Raw genomic sequence first — 16,516 nt, 5'->3', positions numbered from 1 at the left:
TACAGGAATGAGCCGCCACGCCCAGCCACATTTTACTTTTTAAATGAAAATGAAAAGCCTAACAGGAATATTGACTCAGCGAGTTTTTATTATGCACCTGTGGGTTTGTGACGATGCCAAGGGATCAGAGGAACAAAGAGAGAGGATGTTGCTCAGATGGGGGTCTCAACCTCCAGAGCAAGGTGGACACAAAGCTCCAGCCAGCTGCCCAGCCCCTGGGGTGGGAGGGAAGGATCCAGGGGTAGCTGTTGTCAGATAAGGCCAAAGGTATCAGTGGCCAAAAGGGAGACAAAGATCTCCTGGGTGCAGCCTCCTCCACCACTGTGGTGACGGGTGTTGGGCTGGAGGGTTGGCAGACCTCTCCTGAGAGCACGTTCCCCCTGCTGCTCCTGCTGCATGGCATCAACCTGGGTTTCAGTTACATTACCCAGGAGGATTTCCAAATCCAGAGGCAATGTGGCCTTCCATTTCCTGAGGTGCCTTGGTTGGCTCTGGATCAGTGGTGGGGACTCAAGAGACAGCCTCCCTGTGGCTTCCAGCCCCTCACATTCCCTTTCTCGCTTTCTCCTTCATGATGTGGTTTTACACAGAAAACACTCTGGTAAGTAGAACAGTGTTCTTCTCTTGAGTCAGACGTCTGAAGCAGGAAGGTGAATAACCTTCCCAAGACCTCAGAGCTACAGAGAGGATCCTCAGGACAGGCAGGAGCACACAGGTAGGTGGGGTAAACGTGTACAGAGAGCCTGGCTTCTACTTGGAATTTTCCCCTCCCTTGGCCTTAGGACTTAAAAATCGGATTTCTCCCTTTTCCAGATATGTTGATACAAGAGACAAACTATTTAGAAAGTAAAAGCCTCAACCGTTTATTTTGTGTTCAAAGTATAACCAAATGATTTTATTGCATTTACTGCTCCTGGGCATGCAGATGCATCTACACAGAAACAGCAGTTGTGGTTATAAAATCTTTTAACGAGTTTGGGGCAGAGGCTTTTTAATTATTTTTGAGACAGAGTCTCATTCTGTCACCTAGCTTGTGCAGTGGCATGATCTCGGCTTACTGCAACTTCTGCCTCCCAGACTCAAGCAATCCTCCCACCTCAGCCTCCAGAGTAGCTGGGACCGCAAACATCAACACCACACCCAGCTAATTTTTTGCATTTTTGGTACAGACGGGGTTTTGCCATGTGGCCCAGGCTGGTGTCACTGAGCTAGGCGTTCCACCCACCTTGGTTTCCCAAAGTGCTAGGATTACAGGTGTGAGCCACTGCACCCAGCCCAGAGTTTTCCTGATGTGAAAATTACGTGAGTGACAAGGAGCACCAGGAGCCTTGCCTGGCTTACTGTCTGTTGGTAGGATGTGACATATGAATAATACAAAAATACCCGTCTGGTTTGACTTGCAGATTAAGTCACTGCTAGACTAAAGCCTTGATGCCCTCTCTTGCTGACCCTAGCCAACATAACCAGTCTTCCAGGAACAATACCATGTTTTAAATTGCTTGAGGTTTCACTACCTGCTGTCACTCAGTCCGGAATCCCAGCGGGAGACACAGCTCCAGCTGGCCTGCCCAGCCCCCATCAGAAGGCAGGGAGGAAGGGGAATTTGTCAGCGTTTAGGGCTATTGAGTAAGATTCTTCCATGCAGAGGACACCTGCCCTGAATGCTGAAACTTGGGTCTGAACCCTGCCTTTGATGGAATTGTGAGCAAGCTCACTCAAGTTTGTATTGACTCATCTGTAAATTAGGAATGATATAGCATACCTCACGTTTATCTGGAGTCATGGGCTGAATGCTGTCCCTTTCAAATTCCGATGTTGAAGTCCCAACCTCTAGTACCTCAGAATGTGACCTTATTGGTAAACGGTTGCTGCGGATACAGATGAGGTTATACTGGGGTCGGTGGGATGGGCTCTAATCCGATATGACTGGTGTCCTTAAACAAAGGGAGGTTTGGAGACAGACACGCACACAGCAAGAGTGCCATGTGGAGATGAAGGCAGAGACTGGGTGACGCTTCCACACACCAAGGAATGGCAACTGCCAGCAAAGGCATGAAGCCGCTTCTCCCTCACAGCTCTCGGAAGGCACCAACTCTGAGGACACCCTGATCTTGGACGTGCACCTCCCAGAACTGTCAGGGAATACACTCCTGTTGTTCTAAGCCAGCCAGTGTTTGGTACTTTGTTACAACAGACCTAGAAAACGGACACACCAGCACTCCAAGCTAATGTATATATCAAGTGTGATGTCGGGCAAGGTTCTGTTCTGGAGCTTGGCTCACCCAGACAGGAGAACCCCTCACTGGGGGCAGAGCTCCACATTCCTAGACAGGACAGATTGGAAGAAGGGACTTAAGTGCCTTTTAAACGATGACAACTCCGCTTCCAACCCATAAGCATTTACCAAGGATCTTTGGGGTATAAAGACATTATGGGGTGGGTGTGCAACACAAATTAAAATGTAAGCTTTGTTTTTGGTGAGCTCCAGATCCCTACTAATTGGCCCCCAGGAAAATCAACAGGTACGATGACTGTTTCCAAACCTCAAGAAGGAGCTCTGCAGACCCCTGCCACAGACGCCAGCCCAAAAGGGCTGCCTGATCATCTTGGATCTGCGGGGTGCTCCTGCCTACCTGATGGCCACGAATCTGGGGCTCAGACATGACATGTCTGGCTCAGTGTGCCTGGCCCTGCTCCCCACTGAGCCCATCAGTCCCACCCTGCCTTCTTCTTTCCTCTAGTCCAACACCCGCCAGCAGCTTCTCAGTGGAAGTGCAGGCATCCTGGAGCTTCAGGAGCAGATCCTAGCGTTCAGACAGGGAAGGAGGGGAGGGAGTATACTGAGGTTTGGCTGGTGACCAGGGTGCCGCCCTGACGGGGGATAGCCCAGTTTTACTCCCCGAGCTTGGGGAGCATGGGCCAAGGGTCTCTAAGACGCAGAACACCTGGCATGTCCAACCTGGTGATGGCACATCCCCCCCCGTTTTTTGGCACAGCAGAAACAGAACACTCCCTTGGCCACTCTTTCATTACCTGGGGGAGGGAGAGTGCTCCCATGGCACCACCCGAACGCTCACTACCTGAGAGCAAGGACAGGAGGGAGGTGTGCTCTCTATCCTGGGGAAGGTATGTCCTGGGTGGGGGCGCTGATCAGTACCAAGGTGAGGGGGCAGCACCAGCCAGGGTGAGGCCGCCCCAGGCGGAGAAGCTCAGTAGGAGTTCAGAGCCTGCTTGGAACGGCGCTTCATGTGCAGGCGCTCGTGGCGGAGGAGGTCATAGTTCTGCGTGAAGCTCTTGACGCAGTACCGGCACTGGAAGGGCCGGGCTTTGTCCTTCAGGTGAAAGTGGCTGCGGTGCCGAGCCAGGTGGTCGTGCCGCTGGAAGGCCTTGCCACAGTCACAGCACTGGAAGCTCAGTTTGGCCTTGCCGTTTTCCAGCGGCTCTTTGGGACCCTTGTCCGCGTCCTCGGATGCCTCCTGCTCTGTCTTCTCCACCGGCTGGAGTCTGTCCGGCTGCAGGTGTATCCGCCGGTGGGAGAGCAGGTGGGAGTTCAGGCGGAAGCTCTTCCCACAGGCACCACACCGGTAAGGCTTCTGGGCCTCGTGGCTCTCTAGGTGCCCATCCAGGTCCTCGCTGTCGCTGAACAGCTCCCCGCACACCGAGCACTCGTGCGGCTTCTCCTGCTCCCTGCGGCTCCGCAGATGCCGGATGAAGTTGACCCTCCAGCGGAAGATTTTCCCACAGTTCGGACACACGTAGGACTTCTTGGAGGTCTGCACCTCGCCTCCGGCCTCGGTGCTGCTCCGGTGGGAGGCGGGGAGGCTGCGCTGCTTCTCTGTGGGGCTCCCCAGCTCTTCTGTGCAGTACGGGCCATGCTGGGAGTCCTCGTCCCCAGAGCTGGAGAGAACGATCTCGATGGTCACTTCTTCATCCAGGCTGTTCTCCAGAGATCGCGGGTTGCCGCCAGCTACAGGAAGGCAACATGCAGGTCAGCGACGCTGCACAGGCCACATCCCAGCCCCTATGACCGCGGCGGAGGAACACTCAGCTTGGAGTTTACAAACCCGTGTTTTTACAATGGTCCTCGGTGACCGGGGCGGCCTGGCCAGCCCTGCAGGGGCCACTGGTGTAGCCTGTGAGGAAGAAATCTTCAGCATGGGCCCCGCTGTGTCCAGAGCATGCTGGGCACCTTGCTCTCCCTCTTCCCAGCCATTTTCCCTTATCTCCACCCCCAACCCTTTTGTTCTCTACCCACGGAGACCACCCCATCCCCACAAGCTCTAGGAGTCTGTATTTATCTGGGTAAAGCCTTGACCATTTACAGATCATGCACTTAACAAGGCATGGGGGAAAGCTCTATCAGGATAGTGAAAGGACTTGAGAGAGGAAGACTCTACAACCTACACATATCATGTGCTGGGCACTTGCATGCTCCAGGGACTGTGCTAGATTTGACATGCACATTCCTATTTGCTCCTGGACGCAACCCGATGACCTATTGGTTGCCATGTTTACACATAAACTAAGGTGATCTGTGCCAGGAAGGAGGGCTGAAATGCTACTCAGCCTTGCTGGGCTGCTCAACAGTCCCAGACTGCCCAGAGTCCTGGGTCCCCCATAGCTCCCCGGCTCCCAGTAGCACCGCATTTCTGAGGCCACAGGTGGTGATGAATAAAGCTGCTCTGGACTTCCTACATCCTGAGTCTGTGATGTTGGGAAGGTGGAACCACGGGGAGGGGCTGGGTGGACAGTGCAGAGCCCGGCCTGAGGTCCCAGCTTATCGAGCAGAGCCCACCATACAGGTGGCCTGTTTCCTCACTGCTGTGAAATGCAGAACTCAAATCTAGAACTTGGGGGGAGTGAACCAGGCCCTCCCAGATAAGAGTAGGAACATGGTTAGTCTGGGCTTCATGACTGTGGGGAGGAGAGCCCTGGCTAGTCAGAGCAGCTCAGGACAGGAGAAGCTGGACAAACAGAAGCAGGGCAGGAAGACACGGAGGCTATGGAGAGCAGAGAGATGAAGGGCAATGGTGGAAGCGGAGGGGGCATTTGTCCCTCAGTCACAAGGGGGTTGGGGGAACATGAGTCTGGGAGTGGGTACTGAGTCTGCCAAGAACCCACGTAGCATAGGAGGGAAATCATCAGATGAAGACAGATAGAGTGAGTGTGTGTGTGTGTGTGTGTGTGTGTGCGTTCTTAATTTTTTGTACAGATGGGGTCACATTATGTTGCCCAGGCTGGTCTCAAACTCCTGGGCTCAAGCGAGCCACCCATCTCAGGTGATCCACCTGCCTCAGCCTCCCAAAGCGCTGGGATTACAGGTGTGAGCCACTGCGCCCGCCGAGAGGCTATGTTTGACGCTTATCTCGACTCTTGGTTTTCAAGCTGCAGGAACCTCGTTCCAGCCAGGCAGCTTCTCTGAGCTTGGGTCACCTCGTCTACAAGGTGAGAATGACAGTGGCAGCCCGTTGCTCTAAGCTGCTGGTGGGGCAGGTGAGGTCATGTGTATGATGTACTTTGTGGACCTCATGGGGTGGAGACAAGAGCAAGGTGTAACTTTTACCAGGCTGCCGATGACAAGGTACTTGATCAGCAGTTGATTTCTGTTAATGGACTTGGGTGGAAGAAGAAAACAAAGTGACAAGGTGGACCGCTAAGATCTCTTACTTGTTAACTGGGCGAGGAGATGGAATTATGAGAGCAGACAGTGAATGTTATGGGTGAAATTGTGTCCCCCTGAAAATTTACATGATGAAGCCCTAACCCATAGGGCCTCAGAATGTGATTACTTGGAGATAGGGTCTTTCAAGAAGTAATTAAGTCAAAATGAAGTCAGATGGTGGGGCCAATCCAAAATCACTGGTGTCCTTCTAAGAGGAGGAGACTGGAGGCAGACTTCAACAGAGGGAAGGACCCTGTGAGGACACAGCAAGATGGGAGCCGTCTCCAAGACAACGAGAAAGGCCTTGGAAGACACCAGCTCTGCTGAAGCCTTGATTCTGGACTTGTTGCTTCTGGAATTGTAAGAAAGTAAGTTTCTGTTGTTTAAGTCACCCAGCCTGTGGTACCTTGTTATGGTAGCCACAGTAGACTAACATAGACTTTGGCACCAGGAAGTAGGGTGCAGCTAAAACAAAGACCAAAAACTGTCGAAGTGATTTTAGAACTAGGTCATGGGGAGAGGCTAGGAGAGTTCTGAAGTGCATGTTTAAAAAGCCTTGAGGAAGTGGCTGGTAGAAATATGGACGTTACAGGAAATTGGAGAAAAGGAGATCCTCCAATTATAAAGTGGCAAAGAATTTGGCCAAACCATATTCAACTGTTCTGTGGAAACAGAAATTGTAAGTAAGGAACTCGGATACTGAGCTGAGGAGGTATCTAAGCAAAGTGTCAAAGGCAAAGACTAGTTTTTTGCCGCTTATAGTGAAACGTGAGATGAGAGAGATAAACTGAAGGAATTGTTATAGCAAAAAGGAACCATGACTTCAAGATTTGGAAAATTCTGTCTATCCATACGGCAAAAAATAAAAAAGCGTGCACTGGAGAGACACCAAGAGTGTGGCTGGCTCATCATTTGTTAAAGAGATTCTGGGTATGATTCACGGATCCAATCAACCATCTCAACAGAAGCCAGGAACAGAGATGAGGTTATCCAGGAAGGTCTATGGAGGACACCCTCGTCTGACGGCCTGCAACCCTGTGAACTGCATGGAGGGCAGGGTTTCTGAGTATTATATACCAGCAGAAACACTGCCAGCTGGAACTGAAAGGAAAAGAGATGGGATGAAATAAAAGGCGGCTAGGACTTCTGGGATTCTACAAACTGGCCGATAGATCTATCTGGCTATGAATATGTACTATCCTTCAAGAAAAGGGAAGAATGACTCCAAAAGTGGCTCAGAGGTTACAGGACTGCCACTGTCATCATGGGACCAGAGAGTACAGGCTCAGGAGGTGAAGTCATTTCCTTCTGAGTTCCAAAGAGCAGGGCCAGTAGCCTGCTGGGCCTGGAAAACAGAGAACTGAGCCAGAGGTTATTGCTGAGCCTTAAAATCCCATGGAAATGACCTGCTAGATTTTTTTTTTTTTTTGAGATGGAGTTTCGCTCTTGCTGCCCAGGCTAGAGTGCAATGGCATGATCTTGGCTCACTGCAACCTCTGCCTCCTGGGTTCAAGCAATTCTCCTGCCTCAGCCTCCCGAGTAGCTGGGATTACAGGTGTGTGCCACCACGTCTGGCTAATTTTTGTATTTTTAGTAGAGAGAGGGTTTCCCCATTTTTGCCAGTGTAGTCTCGAACTCCTGACCTCAGGTGATCCGCCTGCCTCGGCCTCCCAAAGTGCTGGGATTATAGGCACGAGCCACACCACACCTAGCCCTGACCTGCTAGATTTAAGACTTGCTTGGGACCCATTACCCTTTCTTCTCTTGGATTTCTCTATTTTGGAATGAGAATGGTCTATGCTATGCTTTTCTCACAGTTGTATTTTGGAAGCAAAAAACATCTGGTTTCACAGTTCATAGCTGGAGAGGATTTTGCCTCAGGATGAATCATACTTCAAGTCTAACCCATACCCGATGGAGATGTTGATATTTAGATGAGATTTTGGACTTACAGTTGATGCTGAAACAGGCTGAGAATTTGGGGGCTGTTGGGATGAGGTGAATGGATTGTGCATGTGGGAAAGACATGAATTTTGAAGGTCCTGAGGGTGAGGTCTTACAGGGGATGAATTGTGTTGTCCCAAAATTTCATGTTGAAGTCCTAACCCTAAGGACCTCAGAATGTGACTGTATTTGAAGATAGGCTCTTTCAAGATGTAATTAACATGAGGACATATGGGTGGGTGGGCTCCCACACATGGTGGGAGGCCGAGGCAGGAAAATTGCTGGAACACGGGAGGCAGAGGTTGCAGTAAGCCGAGATGGCGCCACTGTTCTCTAACCTGGGAGGCAGAGCTAGACTCCGTCTGAAAGAAAAGAGAAGAGCTATTGGCCTAACCGCCAGCGCATGCACGAAACCATTTAATCCTCAGCTATAACTGTACAAGGCGGCTTGAACTATTATCTCTGTTTTCCAAATAAAAAATGTAAGGCAGAAAATGAAATTGCCCAAGGTTTCAGGGGAATTGAGCCAGTGGAGATGGGACCAGGGCTCGTGGCCACATAGCTAGCAGGCAGCCAGGCTGCTGCAAGTGCTTGTTGCAGGCGGAGCGGCAAAGGCATGCAGCATGCAGGTAAGTCCATGACTATCACCTCAGGAAGGATGCTCTGGCCAGGAATGAATGACTTCCTGCGAGCTGAGGGGATTAACGGGAAAAGCAGGGGAGACTAGGAAGCTGGATGTGAAAAACCAAAATGATAAAGGCATTATTAAAAACTGTAAAATATTCTTGTAAAGTTAGAATGGGGAAGCTTTCTTAAGCAAGGCATAAAACCAAAAAGATGACGAATAAGTGTACCTACATTTAAAAACTGTAAGAAAACATTTAAGCCAGGCATGATGGCACACGCCTGTAGTCTCCCCAGCTATTTGGGAAGCCAAAGCAGAAAGACTGCTTGAGCCCAAGACTTCAAGACCAGTCTAGGCAACATAAAGAGACCCCATCTTTAAAAAACAAAACAAAACAAAACAAAACATTTATATGCTGCAAGACACATAAAGTTGAGGGAAATGGAAGAAACTATGTATAAATACAGCAGAGGCAAGGGATTCAGACCCAAAACTACAACGACATGTGGGTTCAGGTAAGAATCAGAGACTTGGATTTGGTATTTAGAAGAACCTATGAAAGATGGCAGTTTCTATGAATCCACAGAAAAAGCAAACCGTGGTTTGGTAATGTAGAGTAAAAGCCATGGGTCTGAAGCCTGACAGCCTGAGTTCAAATCTTTTTTTTTTTTTTTAAGATGGAGTCTTGCTCTGTGTCCCAGGCTGGAGCGCAGTGGCGTGATCTTGGCTCACTGCAACCTCTACCTCCTGAGTTCAAGCAATTCTCTCTGCCTCAGCCTCCCGAGCAGCTGGGATTATAGGTGCCCACCACCACGCCCGGTTAATTTTTATATTTTTTAGTGGAGATGGGGTTTCGCCATATTGGCCAGGCTGGTCTTGAACTCCTGACCTCAGGTGATCCGCCTGCCTCAGCCTCTCAATGTGCTGGGATTACAGGCGTGAGCCACTGCACCTGGCCTTTTTTTTTTTTCTTTTTCTTTTTTTTTTTTTTTTGAGACAGAGTCTCGCTCTGTTGTCCAGACTGGAGTGCAGTGTCATGATTTCTGCAGCCTTGACCTCCCAGGTTCAAGCGATTCTCCTGCCTGAGCCTCCCCAGTAGCTGAGACTACAGGTGTCTGCCACTGTGCCTGGCTAATTTTTGTATTTTTAGTAGAGACAGATTTCGCCATGTTGGCCAGGCTGGTCTTGAACTCCTAACCTCAGGTGATCTGCCCGCCTCGGCCTCCCAAAGTGCTGAGATTACAGGCATGAACCACTGCGCCCAGCCTGAGTTCAAATCTTCACTCCACCACCTACAGCTTGTGAGCACTGGACTCTGGGCAAGTGACTTCAGCTCTCGGGTGCCCCAGCTGCAATACAGAGACATCATGCCACCTATCTCAGAAGGTGCCATGAAGATACAATGCACAGAATCATGTCATCATGTAAATCACTGAATCCTGGTGCAATGTTTAGGACATAAAGAAAACAAGTATGAGTGCAAAAATAAATAAATAAGGATAAATGAATACTAACTAGGCAATTCATAGAACACAATAAACAAGAAAAGGTATTCCACCTCAGTGGCGGATGTAGCAGCATTATCTGATTGGCACAAACTGAACATCTGGGAGTGTCCTGCGTGGGCATGGATATAGAGAAGCAGACCTTATCACCAGCTATCCGGCATCAGCTGGCAGGAAAAGCCTTTTAGGAAGGCAAGCTGGCAGGAGCTACCAAAATAAGTACAGTGCCCACTCTTTGAAATATATCGTCTCTCCCCTTTCTCAGTAGCAACCCTTGGCTTCTGGCTGTTTCAGAGCAGTCTGTGTCAGAGTCCAGCAAGGGAAGAATGGAGTTGAAAACTCCTGTGTATAAATGAACATCCATCCATCTTCTAAAAGTATATTGATGGGGCTGAGAGACATGCTATGGGCAGAAAGAAGCTAGAGAAGATTCAAAGTGCACCACAAACATCAGGCCTGCGCTTGAACTCCAAGTGGACCCCAAATGAATGCATCACTCTTGGCACGCAGAGGTGGGCTTCTTAGAAAACCAGGGGTGGGCATCCATGCTTGTGGAGCAGGATCTCATCCTTTCAGATCTCCCACACTAGAAAAGCCCCTTTGTCCATGCATGAAAGGGGGCCAAGTACAAGATGCATGGAGCTGGGTCAAAATGGCATAAATCTTGCCTTCAAAAGCATCACAGGTAGAAGAGATAATATGTGTGAGTTGGTCTCCATAGCTGCAGAAAACTACAATGACACGTGGGTTCAGGTAAGAATCAGAGGCTTGGGTTTTGTATTTAGAAGAGAAAGATGGCAGTATTGTAGCCTCTGCTTCTGGAAGTGGTGGCTTTTACCAAGACGACTCAGAGTCTACACTGTGGCTATTTCTCTGAAAGCAGGAATGGAACATACACTTTCCAAGAGTCCTGTGCAGCTTCAGTATGCCAGAAACCTGCTCTTTAATCCCAGTTCCAAGATTCTGTGCCAGGATGCTGGCCATCCATGCTGAGAGAAGAAAAACACTCACCGCATCACCAACAGCACTACAGCAGCACCCTGCTTTGACACACCCTCCCCGGCCCCCGGGAAAGGCAAGGAGGGTGAGCCTGGGATTGGGAGTGAGCTGGAGAATGACCCCAGCACAACGGAATCAGGGCAAGCAGCTAAGAACACCACAGCAGAGGTCAGCGGGGATCCTGAGGGGTTCAGTTCCTAACTGTCCCATGCCGTCACCACCGCACATTTACATCACACACCCACATGCCCCCAACACACAGGTGCACCCGTGAATGCACACACTCACACATGCAGCACACCACATATGTGTGTGCACGCACACATGCATTCAACACAACCATCCCCCATGCCACACATGCACACATACATTCATGCGACACACCACAGACACACATGTGCACACACAGACACACAGGCACAAACCCACACCTCCCTGACCCTTCTTTACCTGGGTAGGTGTTTTGAGGCACCACCGTCTGTGGGCAGGCCTGGAACTCTGGCACCTGCAGCTCCTCACGTTTCCTTCTTTCTTCTACCTGGAATGGCTGGAGACTTGGAGAGTCTTTCCAGAGGAGGAAATGGAAAAATTGATTTGCTTTGCACCTACAACACTACCTGGGAGGGTGCTATCCGAATAGATGCCAGGCTACGGTCTGGGGGCGGCCCTGGGCTCCCTCCTGGGGACTGGCAGGGGTGGCCACTCAATAAGTGTCTGCTGAGTGAATGAACCTGAAGGCAAAATGGGCCAACTCCACAAACATGAGCTCTGACGCTAGACAGAATCGACGTAGATCCGGGTTCTACTCCACCTACTCTATGGCCAGAGACAAGCACCTCCCCCAGCCCCACATTTATTCCCACTTTCTGTGGTGGGTTTTCTATAGTCATCACCACAGGCTCCTGCACACTCCGCACATCCTGCACAAACAGCTTGTGCAGAGCCTACAGGGTAGAGATGGTACAGGAGCTACTGCGCCACGCCAAGTCTCTGAACGCTTGTTCCAGGTGGGGATGGTGCGTCGAAACCTTGTCTGCTTCATGCCAGCTCTAGGTCCCAAAGGGGAAGGAGGTGTGGAGCTGCTGATGATTCTGTACAAAGCTATTTCCTCCTGAAGGAGCAGATGCTTCGAAGCACCATGGCATGGAGATCATGGGTGCAAGTGCTGGCGACACAGCCTGAAGGAGGGCTGGAAACTGCTGCTGCGGAGCCCCAGCACCTCCCCACACCCCAGTGTCCTCACAGCACCCCTGTACCAGGCAGAGGGGAAGACGGAAACTGCTGCTGCTGAGCCCCAGCACCTCCCCACACCCCAGTGTCCTCACAGCACCCCTGTACCAGGCAGATGGGAAGACTAGACAGGTGAGGCACCTCAAAGGGCTGTGCTCGGTGCCCAGTTAGGAGACACTCCCTCTGCAACTAGGCTTGTCATAAGTATCTGACTTCACTCCTGGAGGGGCTGCTGCATTGTCAGCACAAACCAGATGTTACTTACAGGCAGAGGAGAAAGACATTCCTATTATTTCCCAGTCCTTGGCCAAGGGAGTACAATCCCAATGCCTGGCAAAATTAAGATCCTCCATTCTTTCTATGAAAAGTCAGGGACAAGGCAAGACATGCAAGACCCACATAGAGTCTGGGGAAATGAAGAAGGCAATTAGGGGCCGCAGAGAGAAGCCAGAGAGTGGGGTCACCTCCGGCTGCCAGCAACCCTTCCCCCTACTCTGTCTACTCAGTTCTGGAATCATTACTCACCCAAGTAGGAGACCTGGGGCACTTCTTTGCCCTGGAGATCCTGCAACTCTGGAACGCGTGGCTCATTCTCCTCTCCCTGGGAGAGATCTGGCTGGGCAGCTAGGTCGTCTGTTCAAAGAAAAAGGCAGGGTACATGTTTATTAGTAATCTGATCCTGCAGCAACCAGGGCTGGTCCAGAAGACAGAAGGCGGAGGGATGCCCAGCGGGCATGGCACCATCAGGGGCGAGAAGTGAAAAGGCCAGAGCTGGCAGTGCAGGGGCAGTGGGGGCAGCACACGCAGGGAGAGCTATGGGCTTGGGGGTCTCTCTGAGGCTTTTGGGTGTAAAGCAGACATAAAGGGACAAAAGGGTAAGAACGATGGAAGAGAAATGGACATACAGCACATGTTCTATTTGGTTCTGATAAGCCTGATGTGGTGAAACAGCAGGTGATGGTCAATCGGACACACTGCCTGTAGGGCCGCTGTGTGCAAATGACCTCCTGTCCAGGTTGGGGGTGAACAGAGAGATCTGATGCAGGCCCCGCTTCCCTGATCCTATGGGACGAAGTTGACTCTTACTCCAAGTGAGAACTCCCCTGCCCAGTTCCCTGGTCTTGAGGTGTGGGGGGAAGTTAAGTCTTACTTGGAGGCATTGAGACCCCGTAATCCTCCCCAATGATGAACTCTCCATAGAAGCCAGTCTGGGCAGGATCTAGAAGGGACCAATCCTCTTCAGAGAAGCATAAAATCATGTCCTTGAATGGAGAAACCCGACTCTGAAAGCACAGGAGAACAGGGATGCCTCAGTCTGGGACGAGCTAGGTGTCTCAGTCTTAGTCCACTGAGGCTGTGACAACACAACGCTGTAGGACGGGCAGTTTCTACACAACAGAAATCTGTTCCTCACAGTTCTGGAGGCTGGACGTCCAACATCAAGGTGCCAGCAGGCTGGGTGCCTGGTGAGGGCCCATTTCTTGGTCAAAAGACAGGCATCTTCTGTGTTCTTACATGATGGAGAGGGCAAGGGAGTTCTCTGGGGCCTCTTTTAGGAGGGACTAATCCCACTCATGAGGACTTTGCCCTTGTTACCAGATCATCTCCCCAAAAGGCTCCACTTCCTAATACCATCATCTTGGGGATTACAATTTCAACACAAATTTTGGGGAGATATAAACACTGAAACCATAGCATTCTGCCCCTGGTTCCCCCAAATTCATATCCTTTTCACATGCCAAACAAATTCATTCTATCCTAATAACCCTCGAAGTCTTAATTCATTCCAGCATCAACTCAAAAGTCCGGAGTCCAACATCTCATTTAAATATCATCTAAATCAGTTACGGTTGAAACTCAAGGCACAATTCTACCTGACACAAAATTCTCTCCAGCTGTGAACCTGTGAAATGAAACAAGTTATGTGCCTTCCAAATAGTGGTGAGGCCGGCGCGGTGGCTCACACCTGTAATCCCAGCACCCTGGGAGGCCGAGGCAGGCAGATTACCTGAGGTCAGGAGTTTGAGACCAGCCTGGCCAACACGGTTAAACCTCATCTCTACCAAAAATACAAAAAGTAGCCAGGCGTGGTGGTGAGCACCTATAATCCCAGCTACTTGGGAGGCTGAGGCAGGAGAATCATTTGAACCCGGCAGGCGGAGTCTGCAGTGAGCTGAGATCATGCCACTGCACTCCACCCTGGGCAACAGGGTGAGACTCAGTCTTAAAAAAAAAAAACAAAACACACACACAGAGACACACACACACACACACATATATAGTGGTGAGACGGGCACAGGATAAACATTCCAGTTTCAAAAAAGGGAAACAGAAAAAAAGAAAAGGAGTAACAGGTCCCAAGCAAGTCCTGAACCTATGGGTCACAGCACATTATGGTTTACGGCTTGAGAATAATCTGCAGAATAATCCTTTTTGTCTTGATGCTGTGCTCCCCAGGCCCACTGTGTTGGGAGGTGACCCCGCCTTCCAAACCCACAGGTGGCAGCTTCACTGGGCAGGAGTTGAGTCCCCAAGGCCCTGGGTGGCCCTGCCCCTGGCTTTTGGTGGTCCCGCCCCATGGCAGCCCCTGGTGAGGGCCTGCCCTTGAGGTGGTTCTCTGCAGTGGCCCCACCTCTGTGGCAGCTCTGTCTCTTTCAGAAGCCCAAGGCTCTCTTGGGCTGGAACTTCGCTGATGGCCCCACCATCTAGGGCTTCAGGGGTGACTGAAGCGGGGCTCTCTGCTGTGGTCCCCTGCTTGCTGCGGGTCTTGCGCTCTGGGCCTGTGATGGGCAGAAGAGCCCTGATGATTTCTGAATTGCCTTTGGGGTCATTTTTCCATTTTCTTGGACTAGTTCCTAGCCTCAGTTTCAATGGCAAAACCTTTATCTTCTCTCCTAAACAGGCTGGCTCACTCTTACCAACATAGGCTGACAAATATTCCCGATCTTTAAGTTCTGCTTCCCTTTTAAGTAACAATCCCATCTTTAAATCACTTCTCTCTTTTCACATTTCACAAGCTGCACCTTCAAAACCTTGCTTAGATATTTCTGCAGCCAAATATCCAATTGCAGTGGCCCGTAAGTTCTACCTTCCACAAAACACTAATACATAAGCACAGTTCAGCCAAGTGATTTGCCACTGTAAGAAGGATGGCCTTTCCTCCATTGCCCACCACACGTTTCTCATTTCCATCTGAGACCTCCTAAGAATAGCTTTACTGTTCACATTTTTACCAACATTCTGGTTGAGGATTTCAAATCTCCTCTTTTCTTTTGGAGCCTCACTAGAAATCACCCGTAATAGTCTGTTCATGGGCTGGGCACGGTGGCTCACACTTGTAATCCCAGCACTCTGGGAGGCTGAGGCTGGCAGATCACCTGAGGTCAGGAGTTCCAGACCAGCCTAGCTAGCCAAAATGGCAAAACCCTGTCTCTACTAAAAATACAAAAATTAGCCAGGTGTGGTGGTGCACATCTGTAATCTCCGCTACTCAGGAAGCTGAGGTTGCAGTGAGCAGAGATCGCGCCACTGCACTCCTGCCTGGGTGACAGAGCAGGACTCCATCTCAAAAAAAAAAAAAGAAAAAGAAAAAGAAAAAATTGTCTGTTCATGGCAACACAGGCTTTTTCTAGCCTGCACTTCAAAACTCTTCTAGCCTCTACCCATTACCCGGTTCCCAAGCTTCTTCCACGTTGTATTTGTTAGAGTAGCACCCAAAATGTTCGGTGCCAATTTTCTGTCTTAATCCATTTGCGCTGCTCTAACAAAATACCGCAGATTGGGGACTCATAAACAACATAAATGTATGTCTTACAGTTCTGGAGGCTAGGAAGTCCCCAGCTGATACCAGCATAGTTGGGTTCTGGTGAGGGCCCAGTTCCTTGCTCCATAGATGGTCATCATTTCATTGTGTTCTCACATGGTGGAAGGGGCAAGGCTGCTCTCTGAGGCCTCTTTTAGAAAGGCACTAATCCATTTATGATGGATTTGCCCTTATAACCTGATCATCTCCCCAGTGCCCCACCTCTTAATGCCAGCAGCTTGGGGGCTAGCATTTCAACATGTCAAAGCTGTGGGGAGGGGAACACAAAAACATTCAGACCATAGCACTAGGGGAGGGGGGTGGTGTGGAAGCTGGGGCTGAGGGAAGAGCCCAAAGCAACATATGCAGATAGAAGAGACAGAAAGGAGACCGACTACCCCAGGTCCAGGCGCAAGTGGACACACTGCTTTGTAATTTCTGCTCTTGGATCCACCTCATCCCTATCTTGTTTGGCAAAATCCACATGGCAGCTACCTGGCTGGGTGGCCAAGGATGTGGAGAAACAGGTCTTTCTCCTCAGTGCTGGGGAGGCTGCACATCCACCACTCCTATGGTGGGCTGCTGGGCAATGTCCAGAGGTCACCAGCGTGGTCGCCCCTCAATGCAGAGATTCCTAAAGTTTATGTTGCACGTTACCAACATGCCCACCCTTCCGTGCAGAGATTTCTCAAGTTTATGTTGCACATGTGCAACGTAAAGTCTACAAAAGCTGCTTCACTGAAGCATTG

The 16,516-nt window shown here is 50.4% G+C and overlaps 1 protein-coding gene across 7 annotated transcripts in view; it reads right to left on the bottom strand.

The window, feature by feature from the left end:
* Positions 1 to 838: 838 nt before the first annotated feature.
* ZNF496 (zinc finger protein 496) overlaps positions 839 to 16,516 on the bottom strand; it is a 33,551-nt gene continuing 17,873 nt past the window's right edge. For 6 of the 7 annotated variants that reach the window (XM_016942245.4, XM_009441827.5, XM_001140463.8 and 3 more), the window contains 4 exons: positions 13,116 to 13,248; positions 12,491 to 12,598; positions 11,186 to 11,299; positions 839 to 3,967 (listed from right to left, as the gene is read on the bottom strand). In XM_016942245.4, the coding sequence (XP_016797734.1) occupies positions 3,210 to 3,967; positions 11,186 to 11,299; positions 12,491 to 12,598; positions 13,116 to 13,248 (1,113 nt within the window). In that variant the 3' untranslated portion in view covers positions 839 to 3,209. Of the gene's footprint in view, positions 3,968 to 10,101; positions 10,726 to 11,185; positions 11,300 to 12,490; positions 12,599 to 13,115; positions 13,249 to 16,516 lie in introns of those variants that run through there. The other variant, XM_024353071.3, reaches the window with a different exon arrangement.

The sequence above is a fragment of the Pan troglodytes genome, chromosome 1 (genome assembly GCF_028858775.2).
Source record: "Pan troglodytes isolate AG18354 chromosome 1, NHGRI_mPanTro3-v2.0_pri, whole genome shotgun sequence".
NCBI lineage: Eukaryota > Metazoa > Chordata > Mammalia > Primates > Hominidae > Pan > Pan troglodytes.
Note: the sequence above shows the minus strand (reverse complement) of the source record. Positions and strands in the feature narration are given on the sequence as shown.